The sequence below is a fragment of the Anomalospiza imberbis genome, chromosome 6 (assembly GCF_031753505.1).
Source record: "Anomalospiza imberbis isolate Cuckoo-Finch-1a 21T00152 chromosome 6, ASM3175350v1, whole genome shotgun sequence".
NCBI classification, from domain to species: Eukaryota; Metazoa; Chordata; class Aves; order Passeriformes; family Viduidae; genus Anomalospiza; species Anomalospiza imberbis.
This window is the reverse complement of record NC_089686.1, coordinates 56,569,422-56,587,309: the sequence shown is the minus strand read 5'-3', so window position 1 is coordinate 56,587,309 and position 17,888 is coordinate 56,569,422. Positions and strand designations below refer to the sequence as shown.

Sequence of the window (17,888 nt, the reverse complement as noted above, 5' to 3'; positions counted from 1 at the left end):
CCATGGCAACGGGGACTGGGGCCACCCCCGGGGCCTGTGGGGACAGCGTGGTGACAGGGCTGAGGAGCCACCTGGGTGGCAGAGCTAGCGCCACCGCATCCCTAGAGCCCAAGGTGACACCATGGTGGTAGGGCTGAGGTGACACCAGGCAACACAGGTGACACGCTGGTGGCAGGGCCCAAGGGGGCACCACGGGCGTACGCCGACACCACGGTGGCTCGAGGTTGGGTGCCAGCAAGACTCTGGCCAGGGTCGGGGACAAGAGGACCCCTGAGGGGACATCACAATGAGAACAGGCAGCACCAGGCATGGACATGGAGGTGGCAGCGTCTTTACTGCCGAGCGCAGGCGCAGCAGCGTGAGGCCACTGCGCGGACAGTGAGGGGACGCGCCCTGTCCCTGGGCCTGCGCCCGCCCCGCTGCCAGGATGGCCCCAGGACCGCTCCCATGGCTGGATCCCGGGAAGAGTCACTGGTGGCACCACGGTGGCAGGGGCTCAGTGGTGGCTTGCGGTGTGCCCCAGCGCTTGTACCACTGTCCAGCTGATGCCTTCTCCTGGTGGCACAGCGGCCATTCCCTGCTTCAGGTACCCTGGGAAGGGCCACTCCAGAGTCAGCTCCAGGCACCCTTCCTGCAACGGCACGGGGGCCATTCCCTGTTCCAGCTGCCCTGGGAAAGGTGACACTGGAGCTGGCTCTGGGCTTCTCTCCAGCACTAACACCTCCATTCTGGACACCAGGAAGAACTGGATGCCTGTGGGTCCCAGCCTGGGGGGCACAGGAGAGGCGTCAGACCCTCTTGAGGGGTAGGACAGCACTGGGGACAAGCGTCCCTGCAGGACTGTCCCCTTGGGGCCTGGTTGGACTGTGGTGGCTCCAGGCTCACCGAGATGCTGGTGTGGCTCCGGTTTGTTCGGCGTAGGACATTCCTTGCTCTCCGTCTCTGCAGCTGCTTCTTCCTGTGTGGCTCCATCTGTACCAGGTGGTAAAGAGGCACTGGGACATCTGCACCCTCTGTCACCGTGTTCCACCCTGGCTCTGCATCCCTGCCACCTCAAAATCAGTGGCACATGGAGACTCACTGGTCGGTCAGGGCTGTGGAAGTCATCTGGGATCCCGTCGGACACGGAGCTGTCGGAGCCACTGGTGCTGCAGGGAGAAAGAACCATCTGCAGCTCCCAGTGGCACCACGGGGTGACATGAGGTGACAGGGGATGACATACCTGGACTCAAGCTCTGAGGGGGACACATCGCTCCAGCTGCCTCCAGAGCCTGGCTCACGACCCATCTGCCGCTGCAGCAGCGCATCCGCCTCCACCAGGCACTGCTGGAGCTGTGGGACAGTGCCAGTGTCAGGGTGTCATCGTGGTCCCATGGCACCAGGGCACCCTGAGCCAGGTCCAAGCCCACCTTGGCGGGTGCAGGGTCGCAGAAGTCGAGCAGGGTGTCACAGAGGAGGCGGCCCAGTGACTCAAGGTCTTCCACGCTAAAGTGGGAGCTCCTCCCACCTGGAAAGGACAGGGAAAAGGAAACAAGGGCAGGTCCCCAACCAAGGACCACCCCGCTGGCACCGTCCCCATGGCTGTGGCAGCCCCTCACCCAGCGTGGAGCCACTGAAGGCCACCTCTAGGGTGTAGCTGTGGGAGACGCCCAGACGCCACATGGAGACCCGGCCTGTCCCCTCTTTGCTCTTCTGCACCTGGTACTTGCAGCTGGAGAAGGAGAACTGGGGGCCCACGGGGTCAGAGGTGTCCCAGCCCCACAGGGACAGCTCGGGAAGCGGCACGGTGGCTGCATTCCTGCAGTCACCGCAACACATGGCTCTGAAGCACCCGTGTCCCACCTTGTCGGGGGCGTTTTTGCTCAGCATCAGGGGGAACACGCGCTGGCGCAGCCGTGTCCTGGTGCCATCCCTGCCGGCATCGCAGCCGTACATGAAAACGTTGTTCTTCCGGCTGTGTCCATGGAAGTCGCAGTACAGCACCACCTCCCGCTCCGCCAGCACCCTGCACACATCAGGATGTGGCCACCAGCACCGCCACAGGAGTGGCCCTGTCCTGCCGGCTCCCCACGCCTACCTCACCTCTGGACCATGGCCCGCAGGTGCCACACGCCGGGGAAGGAGCCAGGAAGCGCCTTCCCATATGCCCTGTTGGGATCCCGTCCCGCCAGGGAGCAGCGGGAGTTGCCCACCACCACCCCGTCAGGGTTGAGCATCGGCACCACCTTGAAGACGAAGAGGCGGCGCAGGAGCTGCGCGTCCTCCTGGGTGCTCAGCAGGAAATCGAGGAATCCCCTCATGGCCCAGGAGCTGCCGCTCTCACCGGGGTGCACGCGGGCGCTCACCACCACCACCCGCTTGCCGGCCGCGCCGCCTGGGCTGGTGATGGTCAGCAGGTAGACGGTGTTGCCGGCCAGGCTGCGGCACAGCGCCTGCACCGTGCAGTACCGTGAGCGCACCGGGTCGGCTGCCAGCGCGCGCAGGTAGCGCTGCAGGTCCGAATAGGTGTAGGGGTAGCAGGCGGCGAAGAAGCACGTGTCGGCGTCGTGCGGGAAGCGCACGGTCCAGCTGAGCCGGAACATCGGCGGCTCCCCCGCACGGCCGCGGTAGTAGCGGACGTCGGTCCCGACCCGGCGCCAGCCTATGCCGTGGCTCTGGGCATCCCGCTGGGAGTAGAGCAGTGGCTGCAGGCCCTGGCCGTAGAGGCTTTTGGGCTTGGCCATGTTGGCGATGGTGAAGCGGTAGAGCGGCTCCTGTCGCGTGTTTTGGACACGGAAGTAGAACCACTGTGTGTGTTTGGCCGTGTACAGGTCCGGTCGCAGCATCAGCACATACTCGTAGGGACCCCTGTGCGGAGGGAAGGGTGGTGCTCCGGATCCAGGCTGACACAAGAGGTCCCACACCCCCCGGCCTCTCTCTTACACCTTGATGGCCTTCTGGAGGTTCCCACTCTCAAAGCGGGACTCGAAGAGCAGCGTGGTGTCCTGAGGACCCTCCAAGGGGGCTGATGGTGAGGAGAGTGGCCCCGGGGCTCCTCCGATCCGCGCACAGGTGAAGCCGGAGGCTTGGAGCACTGTGGGGGGAGCAGGGACAGCGATGGGGCTCTGGGGAGAGTGCAGGCACTCAGGGATGCTGCCCATGCCCCATTACCTGGGCTGGAGTGGTAGACAACAGTGCCTTGCTCCTCACCGACAGTGTACAGGGCCTGCTCCGGGCCCATGGGTGGGCAGAAGGGCTCTGGTTTTGGGGGGACCCACTCTGGGAGAGGGGAGGACACAGAGACAAACGCCATACGCACAACAGGGGACTGGCACAGGGGTGAGGTGGGGGGGACAGGTGGAGCATCCCCTCACCGATGTGCTCAATCGTCTCCTGGATGACTTCACACTCCACAGGCCAGCGGGGAGCAGGGAGGGAGAATGCAGCCTGTGGTTCTCCTGGAGACCTCCAGGGCTGCGTTAAGGGGGCTGCTCTGCTCTGGTGGAGCGTCCACACCACCCTGGGGGCTGCAGGAGCACCGGGAAGGGCTGGGAGTCTCCAGTGTGGTTGGGGTAGGGGCATCCCCCAAAACCAAGGCAGGGACAGGCCCTCCCACCACACTTGCTGTGCTGGGAGGACACTGTGCTGGGGAGCTGTGAGGGGCTGCAGGGTCTCACTCACGGTTTGGCTCATGCCCAGGACCTCGTTGCCAGCTAGGGCCGGTGTTGCCCACGGTTGATGCCTTGGGATGCTGCCCAGCAGGTTTCCCCGGGGACATGGCAGTCTCTTCCCTGCCCGTCTTCTTGTCTTGGGGAGAACAACGCTGCAGCCAGAGGGCAGGAGGGGACACAGCCCCGGGACGGGAGGGCACAGTGGCCAGGACTCACCTCGGAAGTAGCCATAGAAGCGCAGGTGGGTGCGGATGAAGCTGTCATAGGGCTTCAGGACCTGTCCCCCACTGAACCCTGCCAAAGCCCCCTCCCCTCCCTGGGCAGTGCGGCGCCCTGCGGACTCCATGGCCGTGAGAGCCCTGGGAGACCCGGAACAGCAGTGGCAGTGTCAGGGCTGGGCTGGCACTTGGTTGCTGAGCTACAGGGAGGAATGGGGCGGTCCTGGAACAGAGCTGGGAAAGGATCCAGAGGAATTTTAGTCATTAAGGTTGGAAAAGACCTCCGGGATCATTGAGTCCAACCTGTGATCAATCCCCACCTTGTCACCCAGACCAGAGCACTGGGTGCCATGTCCAGTCATTCTTTGGACAGCTCCAGGGCTGGGGACTCCACCACCGTTCTGAGCAGCCCCTTCTGATACCTGACACCACTTTCTATGAAGAAATTCCTCCCCTTGTCCAACCTCAACTTCCCCTGGCAGAGCTTGAGGCTGTTTTCTCTTGTCCCGTCACTTGTTCCCCTGGCAGCAGAGCCTGACACACCCCCGGGCTGCACCCTTCTGTCAGGGAGTTGTAGGGAGACAGAGGGTCCCTCCAAGCTGCCTTCACTCCAGGCTGAGCCCCCACAGCTCCTCCTGGTGCTCCAGACCCTTCTTCTGCTCCATTCCCTTCTCTGGACAGCCCCTTTTGCCATGGGGGCTCCAGATTTGTCCCCAGGGCTGGAGGTGGCCCAGCAGCATCAGCCTTTTGTCCACCTGGGCTCACGTTCAGCTGCTCTCACCAGCACCCCCAGGGCCTTTCCCAGCTTTTCAGCCTCTCTTCCCCCAGCCTGGAGCATTCAACAGGGTTTGTGTGACCCAAGTGTAGGACCTGGCACTTGGCCTTTACCCTCAGCCCTTCAATCCAGCCTGCCCAGTTTTCTCTGCAGAGCTTTCCTGCCTCCACCATCCACATGCCCACCCAACTCGTAATCGTGGATTACAGAGATCTGTTGTGAACCCCATCCCCATCTACCACCTGCCCTTAGCAGAATCAATGAGATGGCACTTCTCAAACTGCTACGATTTATTGGACAATGGTCAAAAGAACTGTACATCTGTAAAAAAAAAAAAAACAAACCCAAAACAAAAAAACCCCAAGAGGTGGGCACGGAACTGTATGCCTCATGTGCTTGAGGCTGTTTTCCTCCGTTTCAGCCGTGACCGCCAGTCCTCTGGCAGTGCCTCAAAGTTGGCGTTCCTCTCAGCCATGCCACTGCAGGGATAAAGCAGGATGTCAGCACCCAGCTGGCCCTCTCATGGAGCCCCCCACTTTCACAAGGCACCAGGAAATGTCCTGTTGCCAGCCCCCGGGGTCTGTACCTCATCAGCTGCTGCTGCTTCCATTCCTCGATGCGCCGCTGGGCTGTGGTCTCCCGGTCCTCCTCACTGGAGCTGGAATTCTCCTCCTCATCCAGCTCCCGCTGGATACTTTGCCACTTCTTCACCAGCGATGGCATCTTAGTCTTGCCCTTCTTGCCCTGTGCCACAAAAATAACAGTGGTGAGCACGGCTGGAAAGGGAGGTGGGAAGGAATGGTGCTGGTGTGAGACCACCACCCATCTGGCCTACCTTGTCCTTGCGCCCCTTCCTTGGCTTCTCCTTCTCTGGAGGCGGCGGCGCCTTGGGGGTGGGCGGTGGGGGCGTCTGTGGGGGTGGTGGGGGCGGTGGTTGCTCAGCTGCCGTGCCCGCGGCTGGCAGGGCTCCCCGTGCTGGTGCTGGCTGCGCAGTGGCCGTGGCAGCCAGGCTGACGGGCACAGGGCACTCCGAGTATCCCATCATGGAAGGCGCAGCAGGTCCTGTCACACCCAGGTAGCTGGACTGCAGCCCCAGCGCCGCGGGCTGAGGGCCGGCGTGGCCTGGAGCCATGCGAATGTTGGGGCATGCCTGGATCTCGCTCTGGAGACGCTGGCGTGGCCTTAGGGAGGCCAAGGGCACGGCTGATGGCTGGTACTTGCCCGTGGCCATCAGGGGCTGGCTGTAGATGACAGGGCAGCTGCCAATGGTGGCCGTCCGCTGCATCAGCCCTGGGCTCATCTCCACTGCTTTCCTCTTCTGTGGCTTGGCCGAGAGCAGCGGGGATGGGTTTGGATCAACAGTAACCTACAAGAGAGTGCTGAGGTGAGTGTTGAGCCAGGGGCACCATTACACACCCATTTCCCAGTCTCATACTCTGGAATCAGTGCAGCTCTGGCTCCTCTGCTTACCTGGCTGTTGCTGGCAGCCGGGCGCACCAGGGACTTCAGGGGAGCATCTTCTTCTGTTCCTGGGGCAGGCGGCTCCTCACCTCCCTCATCTTCCATCTCCACTTCCTGGATCTCCCCATCTTCTCCGGGCGGTGGGGGTGGTGGTGGAGGTGGTGGGGGCGAGTCTGGGGGGGGCGGAGGTGGCGGAGGCATTTCCAAAGGCAAGGGAGGTTGGAGGACTGGGACGGAGGACTGAAGCAGAGTCCAAAACGGAGTGAGCGGCATGAGAGACGTAGCAGGAACTTGGCCTGAGAAGGATTCTTTACAAAGGGAGCCTGAAGAACACACATCGAAACAGGCTTGAATGCCCGGCCTACGGCCTGTACCATCTGCTCCCGCCCGTGGCCCCGCTTGGAGGCACCGCCACTGTGGACTGCCCTGCCCCGCACCCCCCACTCTGGGGCCAGGACCCCCAGTGCCAGCGAGGCGTACCTGCGGGGCGCTCGGCGGGCCCCTCGGCGTGCTCTCCTTTGTCTTTGGGAGGTGGCTTTGGAGGACTGTCGGGTTTTCTGTCGGCGGCGCCTCGCTGTCCCTCCTCTTCGTCCTCCCCGTCGGGGAACTCCCATTGTGACTCTCCCGAGCGCTCGTTAACATAGAAATAACGTCTATGCTCCCTAGATCACAAGAAAGAGAAGGAGGCTTCAGCTTCCCTTCTCCGCCCCCGACACTCCGAGGCGGGCCTGCCCACGACAGCGGTGCGCTCTCGCAGGGGAGACCCTCGTGCAGCAGGGCTGCCGCTCTCCCACACACAACAAACAACTTTGAGGACAGAGGCAGGAGAGGCCCGAGCCGACTCGCTCAAAGCTATTTGCTATCGCTGGCTGCGGGAGCGTCGCCCTGAGCCCCCCCGCTCCGAGGGAGAGGAGGGCCGGGAACGCTGGCAACGTCTCGCTAACATTGGGACTTTCAGCACGGCCTTGGCTGAAAGTCGCCCTCCGAGTAGAGGCACAGGGGAACAGCCCAATGGAGGGAAGCGGCTGCCCCCCTACCCCATGGTGCGCAGATTTTTATGATACTCTTGGTGTCAAACACACAGTGAATGCTAGAGAGAGGGAGCGGATCTGGGAGCTGAAAAACAAAAGAGCAAAGATTTCAAACAAAGGAAAATTAATCAAGAAAGCCAAATAGACAAAGAAATGTTTGGGTCTGACCTGCTGGCAGGAGACAGAAATCTTGTTCTTCATTCCGTCGGTGAGTTGAAGTTTGTCCTTTAGAAGAGCTGTTGGTCAGAAGAGTTGATCCAGAGATCCTGCAAAGTTCACAGAGCTCTCGCATGCGCGACCCCCCAGGCCCGCCCCTCACAGTGCTGGACACTCGCGAGAGGGACAACCAGCTCTGTCCATCAGGGAATCGGCTCCGTCGCAAAGCACTGGGCACTCCGTCTGGATCCTCCAGTTTGGTGGCTGGCCCAAACTCTGCGAGTGCCGGACGTTTCTCTGCCTGCCCAGCACTAACAGAAGCCGCTCTCAGTCTGCCAGAGGGACGGCGCCAGCGTCGTCAGGTGGTTGATGGTCACAAATCATGTCTGAGATGTCAGAGATGAAAGGTGAGAAAGGAGGAGAGCGCGTACCTGTCCCAGTGGCAGGACCAGCCTTTGGGGGTGGCGTTTATTTCGTATTGTTTAAGCTGTTCGGCTGCGTCTTGGAGTTTGCGTTTGAGGTAGTTTCCATTGAGAGCACCTTCTCGCCAGTCTGCAATGCGGGTCTAGAGGGCAAGAACCGAGGGAAGCCGGTGAGGTGGGCTGCCAGTGGCCCTGGGGGGGACGGGACTCGAGGATCGGGAGGCTCCCTTCCGGCACGGGACGCGGGGGGCCAGGAGGACGATACCCCGCCTCCGCGCCAAGCCACGCTCTCCCCCCGCCGAGGAAAGGAGGGCCCTGCGCGGCGAGGCGCCACGAGGCTCACGCAGCACCGGTGCTCGGACGGCGGATTGCATCCGATCCGCTCCGGAACACGAGGCCGGAGCGAGGGGCGAAGGCTCGGTTACCTCTGTCTGCAACAGCAACATGTGGAAGTTGGAGATAGATTGTCTGTTGATGCCCAGGAACTCCAATTTACTAGTCAGAGTATTTGCCAGCTCTCCAATCTGAAACTGCCAGGAGAAAGGGCAAGAGTCAAGAGCTGCCCTCTGGGAGCAGCATCGGGCGGCTACGGCCCCGCGGCTCTCAGGAAACACCGCTCGGGACCACCCGTGGCCCCTCAGCCTGGAGGGACTGGGATGTGCCACCCTGGCCCTGTGTGCCTGTCACCCCTCTGTTCAACCCCACTACATCCTGCGCCCCAGGGACAGGGCAGTGTGGGTGGCTGGGTGACAGCTCCTCCACGGACTGCGCTTGACTCTGTGTGGAAGGACAGCACGGGCTCAGGTAGCTCCGGTACTTTGAAGTTACAGCAGAACCATTACCATGGCAGATATCTAAGAATGTTTCCCAAATAAATGGGCCAGGATGTCATTCCAGGTTCTGTAAATAATTGTTTTCCAGAGGAACTAGCTGGAAAGCACTGGCAAGGGATAACAGCTCTGGATTTACTCCAGAGCAGAGGCAGCAGCTACATCAAAACTCAGGTCAGCTCATGGCAGCCATGGCTACCCTAGCCCAGTGTCCCACGGGAGTGAAACCTCCAATGTGGGGACATGGGGATCCCTGCATCCACCTCCCTGACTGGAGGCACTGCATGGAAACAACCACAAGCCAGAAAGGAATCTGGAACAGGAATATCTACAAGTGGCATCACCACTGCTTTAAGGAGGGCTCTAAAAATGTCTATTTTAAACTTCATTCCTCGAAGAGGCTGTTGAATGTCCACCAAAGCCACCAAGGAAGCATCCGTCTCTAGAGAGGGGATGGGCCAGAAAAGCAAGCCCTAGAGAAGACCAAGGCAGGCATATGAATTTCCATGTTAATGTGTCTCTGGAGAAGCCAAGGAACATCCCGGAGCAGAGGGTGACCTGGGAGAGGTGGCCCCGGCGCAGCTCCTGTAACCAGGGAGATCCCAACCTGATGAGCAAATGGTACTGGTTACCCAGGGAGCCAGCATTCCTCCAACAGCTCTAAGGGAATCCTGCATGGAAAAGCACCACATGGTCTGTCACAGAGCCCACTGGGACCAGAAGGAAGGTGAGGACTGCAGAGGGGACCAGCAAGTCCAGCCCTGCTACAGGCTTTTATTCTTTTTATTTAAATAAATTAATTTAAAAATCAGGTCTCAAATGGATGCTGCACTGAGGAAGGCTCAGTTTTGGTCTGGGAATGTTACATCTCAAAATCCTTTAAGGAGTCATTTTACGAGGGAGATGTGAGACAAGGACAAAAGGACCTTCCCTTTCACACCAGATTAAGTGGTGGGAAATGAGGACAGGGATGGGCAACTCTCACTGCAGGTTCCACCCAGGCTCCACCAAAAGCCGGTGACTCCCCATCTGCCACAGGGAGGTGACAACATTTCCCAACATCACAGAATAACTCCAGAGCCAAATTTTATGCTGCAAGAGATCTCCGGGTAACAGGTGACATGGGGACTTAAGGACAAATGGGAAATATCTCCCCTACTGCTCTGTCATACTGCCCTAGAGCCTGGAGCTCTGCTATGGATCAGGGAATTGATCCGGTGCAGCCAAAGGAGCAAACCAAGGCTCAGACAAGAGCGATCAGCAGGATGCTGCAGAAATCCCCAGGGCTTCCCCAGCTTGTATCTAAAAGTAATGCCAGGCGAAGGGCAGAGCGGTACCGTTAGCCTCAAGAAACGGAGAGATTACGGACGAGGAGTCTTCCGCCTGGAAACGGGACGACTGACCGGGCCAGAGACTGGAATATTGTTATTGGTGAAAACAAAGTCAAGATCAAACTGCTTGTCCTCTGCCACAACAACACCCAGGGCTCAGTCTTTGCCTCCCCACACCCTCCTTTCATCCAAGCTTTTGCTGCTGAATCCTACTGGAAACAGGATATTGTCCCAGCCCTGCAGAGCCCTTCCTTCACAAGCTGTTCCCGCAGCCACACCAGGATCAGAGCTTTAAAAGCTTCAGGTGGTCCAAAATCCAGAGCCCAAAGCTCTGGTGTCCCCAGGGAAGAGGTGGCTGGGGGAGCCAGCATGTCCCTTGTTCCTGCTGGCAGCGTGAGCACCCATCACATCCCTCATCTCATGGACATGCACCTCTACCTCTCCATACCTTTAGATCCTGCTCCTCCTCTTCCACTTTTGGAGCCCCTTGTGATTTGGCTTTTTCCTGGGGCTCTTCAGATTCTGGCTCTTTGTCTGAGCTTGGATCAGTTGCTTCTGTGCTTGGGGCTGCAGGAGAAGGAAGAACAGGTCAGTCCTTGTCCCACCACCACCCTGGCAGTGCCAGCAGCTGGCTGGACACTGTGCCTGGAAACAAAGCCAGTGTGGGCAACAGTGGGGAAAGAGCTGGGACCCACCAGAGCCAGTGACAAGAGCCTGAAATTTAAAAGGAGAGATGGTCACTGCTCTGTGTTTTGGTGGTGGGGATCCTTCCAAAAGGATAACGTAGGAACGGGAGCATTGGAGCTGCTACAGTGCAAAGCAGCAATGAGACAAGGCATGGAAAATTGGGCATCGGGAAGCAGGAAGAGACTAACTCCCAAATCTGTCAATAACAGGTACTAAGTATTAAATAAGTTAATGATTAAAGACTGAAGAGGTCCCCAAAAGCTGCTGATACCAGAAGGTTTTGCCTTCAGATAACTAATTCACTGTCAAAGCCATCAATTCCAAAGAAGGAAGTTTGTGACAGAGCCCACAAGCCTCTGGGGAGAAACCCCAATTCTCAGCATGTCTTGGTGCTGTAAGGCAGGACACTTCCCTAAACCACCCTCCAGCAGCAGGGTACTCAACTTAAACAGGTTATTTTGGAGTGACAGCTTGTTGTTCCCTAGGTTAAGGTGGAATCTGATGCTGCTGGGAAGAGCTGGCTTCAGGGTTATTTGGAAAGCCCTCTGGCAATACCATTAATTTTCCTATGCAAAAATTACTGATTACATCACTGATTTAATGCCAGAGCTATCACCCAGCTCATGCCCCTGCCTGAAGCAGAGGTGCCTCAGGGCCACAAGAACCCTGGGACAGGGTATGCACCAACTCACACTCCAGCAGGACACAGCCTGCTCTAGGCACTTTTGTATCAGTTTTTCCTTGTAAAAGCAGTTTCATTCAGCTTTCTGTGTGGCAGGCACATAAATCTTGTGCTGGGAAGGGACTGGCACATCCAAAGAAAAGGAGACTCGGAGGGGACCTTCTTGCTCCCCACAATGCCCTGAGAGGAGGGTGGAGTCAGCAAACAAGAGACAAGACAAAAAACAGCCTTAAGTTGTGCCAAGGGTTGGGGGAAATTTCTTAATGGAAAGAGCTGTCCAGCCCTTGCACAGGCTGCCCAGGGATGTGGTAGAGTCCCCATCCCTGGAGGGATTAAAAAACCGTGTGGATGTGGCACCTGGGGACAAGAGTTAGTGGTGACCTTGACAATGCTGGGGGGAACAGCGGGACTCCATGACCTCAGAAGGCATTTCCAACTTGAACAACTCCATGATTCTACAATCTAGGAGTCCCAGAGCTGTTGGGCACAGAGTGTTCCTTAAAATGCTATAGCTGCTGCATTTTGGGAAGCACAGCTCTGGGGGATCTAACTGGAACTAGTTGTGTAAGACTGATATCCACGCACATCCTTAGGTGAACCAGGCCCACAGAAACAGGGGCTGCCTTGCCACACGGGCTGGAGTTACATTCCCTACACACTGGGTGTGGGGTCCTGGAGTGGCTCTAGGGACACTGCAGCTGTCTGGAATTTAGTACCAGGCAGCTCAAAAACGGAACTTTAGAAGTGGAGGGTGACAGCACCCAGTGTGCCACAGGCTGGATTTGTGATGTTGGGAGGAACAGGAAGGCAATGGGATGTGAGGCAGCTATTATCTACATCCTGTCTCCCAAGCAACCACTGAATATGGCACCCTTCTCCTATGTGGGTAATTAGGACAGGGAGACTGGGGCAGAGGAGCAGCTTATCCCAGTGAGGCTGGGCTGTGACAGAGCCACCCCTCAGCTTGTCCCCACCTGGCACACATACCTCAGGGCCCTTCCTGGCACTGCTCTGTGGGTCTTCAGGGAAAGGAGATCCCCTGCTCCTCCCTCCAAAGGAAACCTTTCCAATTACCTGCTTCTCCTGCTTCTGGGCTCTCCCGGCCCGTTTTGCTGGAGCCTCGACTGGCGGACTCAGGGCTGGCGGCTCCCACAAACAGTTTCCATTTGCCTCGCTTGGAGGCCAGCCTGCGGGACGCATCCTGCGAGGCCGACTGGCTCCCATCGGAAAGTGGGCTGGAGCCCGAAACGCTGCCATCGCCTTCCTCCAAGGCACGCAGCTCTGCCTGCCGAGACACGACATCCCAGTTTATTCCCAGCAACACCATGGCTGCCACGTGTGGCCCTGTTTCCAGGACAAACCTCTCCCATTACCTTTTTCCTCTCCAGCACCATCTCCAGCTCAAGTGTGTCCTGCTCCTCCTCCTCCTCCGCACTCTCTCCTGACTGCACCACACTGCACAGATCCTCCTGCCCTGTGTCTTCCAGGGGATCCCTGCTGGGCTCTGGCTCTTCTGGGACAGCCGGCGTCTCTTCCACTTTTGCCTCCTCTTCCAGAGGCGACTCAACCTCCTCTTTGCAGATCACTTTCCTCCTCCAGCGCTCCTCTTCCTCCTTCACCACGTCGGGCACAAGCGGGGCCAGGAGGGCAGCAGCCACTCCCTTCCTCTCTTCCTCACTGTTGGAGAGAGCCTGCACTCCTTCATTCACTTCCTGTGGGATGAGCTCCGTGTGAGCTTTCTGGCAGCTGTCTGGGAAAGCACCCATGCTGCCAGGCCCCTCCTAGGGCTGTAGATGGAGCAGAGCATCCCAGCTGCTTCCAAGGAAACCCAAGGAGGTGCCTGCAAGCCCCATGGCAGCCAGAACCCACATGACTGACCTTCTTCACCTCCCGCTTGCTGAGGCTGGTCCCACAGCCAGCACTGCCTGGGGTCCCCTTCTCCTGAGGGAATGGCTCTGTGGCTGCCATGAAGCTGCCGTTGGTGCCTGCCACGGTGCTGCTAAGGAAGAGGAGAGGGAATGAAGGGCGGGACTGGGACAACATCCCACAGGCAACATCCTGGAGGTCTTCCCCACCTGTGCTGGTAATGCTGCAGGCCCTGGACCTGCGTCGCCAAGTACTGCGGCAGCTCCCAGGTCACCTCGTTGCTCTGGGTGTTCCAATAGTAGTAGCAGCCGGTGTTCTCATCCCACACTTCCTGCCAGTCGCCCATCTCCAGCTCTCCCACTGCCAGGGGCACAAGGACAGCGTGTCACTCCCCTCTCCCCAGCGACACCTGTTTGTCAGCACCCCCTTTGGAGAGAGGAATGGCATTCACCTCCGGCCAGCGAGCACTGGGTGTCATACTGCCACTCCGGGGCCGGCGCTGAGCCCGTGCCATTGGCTGTGCCCGACGATGCGCCTGTGCCCAAATCCTTTGGCTCCGGGCGGGGAGGCGTGGGGGGTGGCATGGAGGAAGAGGAGGCAGCAGTGGGCTCAGCGGGCTGCGCTGGGGCCGTGATGGCATCGATCTCCTGAAAAACAGCATCCCACCATGAACTTCAAATCCCAAGCCAAATCAAAGCACATACTGACGAGGACAATGCCTCGGACTATGAAACTCCCCTCCTCCTGCCATCCCTCCCTCCCTTTGTCCTCGATCGAGCGGCACTCACAGCCAGGAAGTTTGCCAGGGTGCTGTCAATGTCAGCAGAATTGCTGCCGTTGGCATCTGTGGAACGGGCCGGCTTCTCCAGGATCTCACCCTCCTCATCGTCGCTGTCGGCGTAGGCACCCAGCAGGCACAAACCTCCTGGAAAAGGGAGAGCGAATCCTCAGGGGAATCCTCCTGCTGCCACAGGGCATTGGATACCACCCCCACCTCTTTTCCAGGTGCCACTGTCATCCCAGGGGGAACAGCCCCTGTACAAATGCCAGGGACAGCCTGGGGGGAATCAAGAGCCAGTAATAAAATGCATTTAAGAATGAGCAACCGCCTCTTGGGAAATAACAGCACAATTAAAATAATCAACATGGAAACAACTCCAGCTCCAAAGTGAATTATTTAGGAAAGGGTTATCTCTCTTCCCTTAAAAATAATAGCTAAATGTGGTTAATTACCCTGCGTTAAAAATACCGGGTTATGAAGAGGGAATAAAACACACAGTCTACAAAAAACCCCTAAGTTTAGCACAAAACCCACCACACTTAGTTTTTGGAGGTGCTGCGTGTGGGTTTTGTGGTTCTATTTGGAACCTCACAGCCCCGCACTTTTAAGGCCAAAACTCCATACATACCACCAAAAAAAAAAAAAAAAAAGTCACACAAAGGACCAAACTCCTACATATTTAGGACCCCCAAGCCTCCACATTCAAAAAGGCCTAGACTTAGGACAAAACACCACTTTTAGGACCAAAATCCCCACATTTTGAACTTTTGGACCCAAAAAAGTTATCTCTGAGAACCGACCACCCCCAAAATTAAGACAAAAATCCCCATTTATAACCACAACGCCAACAATTTTTTTTAATCATTACTGTGCATCAGGGGCCGCAAGCACCCCTAAATCCTGAAATTCTCCCCCTGGTTTCTATAGGGGGAATGTAATCCCGCGTCTCATCCCAGAGCGCTCCCTTACCTGTGGCCTTCACCGCGGCGGGAGCGGGAGGCGGCGGATTCGGCGGGTTGCGGGGCGGCTCCGCCACCGTCTCGGGCTCATCTGCGGGGCACAAGCGCCAATTACGGGGGGCTCAGGCTGGGGGGACCGCGGGGGAGAGCGGGTCGGGACCGCGGGGGAGGCCGCGCTAGGCCGCACTAGGCCGCACCCCGCTAACAAAGCGACCCCCGCTTCCACCCGCTTTCTTCGCCTTACCCGGTTCGGAACCCGAGTCGCCCCCCTCGCCCGCGGGTCCTGCCGCCTCGTCGCGGCGCGGCGCGGGCGGGGAGAGCTGCAGGATGGGCCGGCGCCCGGGCGCGGTCCGCGCCTTCTTCCCCATGGCGGCGGCGGCGGCGGCGGCTGCGCCTCGGGGCTGTGGCCGCGCGCGCCGCGCGCAGGGGGCGGGGCGCTGACGTCACCAGAGGGGGCGGGGCTGCGGGCGCGCGCTCCCTACGGCCGGGGACGAGCCAGAGGTGACGGCTCCAGCCGGAGCGGCGGCTCCGTCCTGCCCTGCCCTGCCCCCCGGCACAACCCCGTAGCTCTTCCCGGGGGCGACAGCCCCTTATTATCCTATACCCCCGTCCCTTGAACCTCCCTTGAGCTGTATCCACTGGGGATACGGCTCCATCCGTCCCCGGGGCCCTACAGCTCCATCCCGCCCTGTATCTCAGCCCTAGGACAAAGGCGGTGTGGGCACGATTCCTGGAGAGGAGCACCACAGTCCCCACTTATCCCACCGCATCCTTATGCACACCTCAAATAACACTTCCATTTTATTAAAGTTGATCCAAAAACATACCAATAAATAAAAGAAATTCCCAACAGTTCCATGTCTGGAGGAGGCAGAGAGCAAGGGGGTGTCATGGCCACACACCCCAGCTCTGTTGCTCACCCACTGCCCGCAAAAGGGACAGCGAGGGGACATGCCCTTCGGCAGTCCACCTCCCTGAACCGGATCCTTATGGAAAAACAATGGGTAAAACCAGCACCGCGGGGTGGGACGGTGACGCTCCTGGGATGTCACCTGGACTAGGGCCGGCAGTACAGGCGCTCCATGGTGGCCACGCTGACCTTCTGCTGGTAGTCCTCCATCCTGTCGTTCAGCTTCTCATAGAGCTGGGAGACACAGGAGTCACGAGGGATCCCACCCTGTCCCACCACCCCTCCCATCGCGGCGTCCGGGAGCTCGGTACCCACCACGACGCTGTTCTCGCTGGCGCTGCTCTCCCGCAGCGCCTGCAGCAGCTGGTCAATGGCAGTGTAGGGAAGCCACATCGTGGGGGACGCTGGGGACAGAGGGACCTGGAACGGACAGGAACCCTCACATCAGGTCCCCAAGGAACATCCCGCCACATCCCAACAGCGGGTCAGCTCACCTCGATCCCAAAATACTGGTGACCTTTGCCCAGCACAGCATCCACGTACTCCAGGACCAAATCCACGGCCTCCTCCAGCAGATCGTAGTTCAGGTACAGGCGCAGCAGCTCGGCAGCGTCCACTTCCTGCCAGAAACTGGGAAACTCAGCCAGGGAATGTGACCAGGACTGGGACCACGCTGAGAACCTGCTCTGAGCCTTGGTACTGGGCACAGAGCACCTGGCAGGTGTCCATTGGAGTGAGGGTGATGAGGCAGCTCTGGGACACCTGGAATTTTGGGGTTTTTGGGGAGAGCTGTCTCCCTGTTCTCACCTTGTAGCTGTTAATGAGCCAGTTGGGCAGAGGTATCCCGTGTGCCAGGAGCTTGTTGATGACACAGCGATGGTACAGGCTGTTCTGGGATGGGTAACGCTCCAAGTAGGATGACAGCAGCCTCCAGGCTTCATCTGTGGCACTGCAAGGAAACAATTCCCCGTGGAACACGTGCCAGCAGCTCCTGCCCCATCTGTGAGGCCACGGTGTGCTCAAAGTGATGTCGGGACAGGGTGGAAGCACAACTCTCCCCACATCCCCTGCCCAGAGTTCTGGCCTTAGGAGTTTTAAGGACCCGTGACCCTCTGGATTTGCACAGAGCTCTTGTCTTCAGATCCTCCTCCTCCTGAACTGTGGAGATAAACCTACCTAGACTCCTTGGTGGTGACCAGGGCTGAGAGTTGGTTGGCTGCCAGCCAGTCCCAGGCCTTTGCCTGTGCCGCTTCCCCTCCCAGCTGGAGCTTGATGCACCTGCACGATCAAAAGCCATGGGAAGGTGGGTCCCTCCAGAGCCCAGCCCCTTCCCACTAGCATCAAAGCCACCCCTTGCAGGACTATTCCCAAGGAACAACCCAGCTGGACTGGCAGGGAAAGAAGGCTCTTGGGCAAGCTCCATGCCCAAGCCCCTGCATCCCTCCAAGCCCTGTGTTCCCCGAGGTGGGAGGGCACCCAGACATACTTGAAGGTCAGGCCCTCAAAGACTGGTGTCAAGGGCAGCTTGAAGGTTTGGCACAGGGTGATGGCTGAGTCGAAGAGCCCAGCCCGGACCAGCAGAGACACTGTTTCCTCAGGTGTGGAGTTGCCTGAAGGGGAGGAAGAGCAGGTAAAGCCTCTCCAGTAACACCCCAGTGCTCACCAGGGCCTCGCTCTGTGTTACTCATCGAGAGATGCAGCAGCAGGGCGCCAACAGCCTCCAACACCCCGCAGCAGTACTCCTCAATCCATGGCTGGAGGCTTTCCTAGCCTCCAGAGCATCCCATGAGCCCAGCAGCTATCCCTGAAGGGACTGGACAGAGCAGCTGTGACCCACAGAGCTGCTCCTGATGGAGCTGGAGAGGGACATGGGTAGCAATACATGATAGGCAAATGCTGCTGATGTTGAGAATCACTGAATTGTTAAGGCTGGAAAAAGATCCCCAAGATCATTGAGGTTAGGGAGGGGACAGCCTCATCACAGGCTTGCATCCAAGCATACATATTCTGCCAGCACAGAAACTGTGGCACTCGGCTCCCTGCGTCACCACTCTGCCCTCAAAGCAGCTGTTCCAACCTTTCCCTGCAATCCCGCGCTGGGAAGTCACCTCCTCCTGACATTTAGAGGG

The 17,888-nt window shown here is 58.8% G+C and overlaps 3 protein-coding genes across 6 annotated transcripts in view; all 3 read right to left on the bottom strand.

Moving 5' to 3' along the window:
- Positions 1-14: 14 nt before the first annotated feature.
- AGBL2 (AGBL carboxypeptidase 2) lies at positions 15-4,064 on the bottom strand. Of its 2 annotated transcripts, XM_068194567.1 has the most exons (12): positions 3,867-3,999; positions 3,354-3,786; positions 3,151-3,258; positions 2,923-3,073; positions 2,083-2,847; positions 1,843-2,005; positions 1,599-1,725; positions 1,410-1,507; positions 1,223-1,332; positions 1,082-1,148; positions 886-972; positions 15-767 (listed from the first exon to the last, which is right to left on the bottom strand). In XM_068194567.1, exons 1-12 carry the CDS (start codon positions 3,912-3,914, stop codon positions 333-335), a joined length of 2,592 nt encoding a protein of 863 aa, XP_068050668.1. In that variant the 5' UTR covers positions 3,915-3,999; the 3' UTR covers positions 15-332. The 2 variants fall into 2 exon arrangements, with proteins under 2 accessions (XP_068050668.1, XP_068050667.1); XM_068194566.1 differs by having other exon boundaries at positions 3,354-4,064.
- A 681-nt stretch (positions 4,065-4,745) lies between these two features.
- FNBP4 (formin binding protein 4) lies at positions 4,746-15,255 on the bottom strand. 2 transcript variants are annotated; one of them, XM_068194564.1, is made up of 16 exons: positions 15,094-15,255; positions 14,860-14,940; positions 13,898-14,034; positions 13,561-13,756; positions 13,319-13,469; positions 13,122-13,242; positions 12,617-12,955; positions 12,318-12,528; positions 10,323-10,441; positions 8,139-8,243; positions 7,723-7,856; positions 6,585-6,766; positions 6,114-6,427; positions 5,479-6,009; positions 5,230-5,387; positions 4,746-5,122 (listed from the first exon to the last, which is right to left on the bottom strand). In XM_068194564.1, the coding sequence occupies exons 1-16, from the start codon at positions 15,215-15,217 to the stop codon at positions 5,032-5,034; spliced, it is 2,994 nt and encodes a 997-aa protein (XP_068050665.1). In that variant the 5' UTR covers positions 15,218-15,255; the 3' UTR covers positions 4,746-5,031. The 2 variants fall into 2 exon arrangements, with proteins under 2 accessions (XP_068050665.1, XP_068050666.1); XM_068194565.1 differs by having other exon boundaries at positions 13,122-13,239; positions 15,094-15,254.
- NUP160 (nucleoporin 160) overlaps positions 14,887-17,888 on the bottom strand; it is a 27,274-nt gene continuing 24,272 nt past the window's right edge. The window contains exons 30-36 of one of the 2 annotated variants that reach the window (XM_068194559.1): positions 17,246-17,369; positions 16,936-17,037; positions 16,567-16,708; positions 16,254-16,379; positions 16,075-16,179; positions 15,902-15,993; positions 14,887-14,940 (exon numbers count right to left, since the gene is read on the bottom strand). In XM_068194559.1, coding sequence (XP_068050660.1) covers positions 15,907-15,993; positions 16,075-16,179; positions 16,254-16,379; positions 16,567-16,708; positions 16,936-17,037; positions 17,246-17,369 — 686 coding nt within the window. In that variant the 3' untranslated portion in view covers positions 14,887-14,940; positions 15,902-15,906. Of the gene's footprint in view, positions 14,941-15,632; positions 15,994-16,074; positions 16,180-16,253; positions 16,380-16,566; positions 16,709-16,935; positions 17,038-17,245; positions 17,370-17,888 lie in introns of those variants that run through there. The other variant, XM_068194558.1, reaches the window with a different exon arrangement.

Excerpts from the sequence above, each read along its gene's own strand:
- FNBP4 (XM_068194564.1), bottom strand. The coding sequence starts at position 15,217 with ATGGGGAAGAAGGCGCGGACCGCGCCCGGGCGCCGGCCCATCCTGCAG. Across the intron at positions 8,244-10,322 it reads AGGAGGAGCAGGATCTAAAG|TTTCAGATTGGAGAGCTGGC; the intron begins GTATGGAGAGGT and ends TTCTCCTGGCAG. Across the intron at positions 6,428-6,584 it reads GCCCGCCGAGCGCCCCGCAG|GCTCCCTTTGTAAAGAATCC; the intron begins GTACGCCTCGCT and ends TGTGTTCTTCAG.
- AGBL2 (XM_068194566.1), bottom strand. The coding sequence starts at position 3,996 with ATGGAGTCCGCAGGGCGCCGCACTGCCCAGGGAGGGGAGGGGGCTTTG. Across the intron at positions 3,259-3,353 it reads GGAGACGATTGAGCACATCG|AGTGGGTCCCCCCAAAACCA; the intron begins GTGAGGGGATGC and ends CCCCTCTCCCAG. Across the intron at positions 973-1,081 it reads TCCACAGCCCTGACCGACCA|ATGGAGCCACACAGGAAGAA; the intron begins GTGAGTCTCCAT and ends CACCTGGTACAG.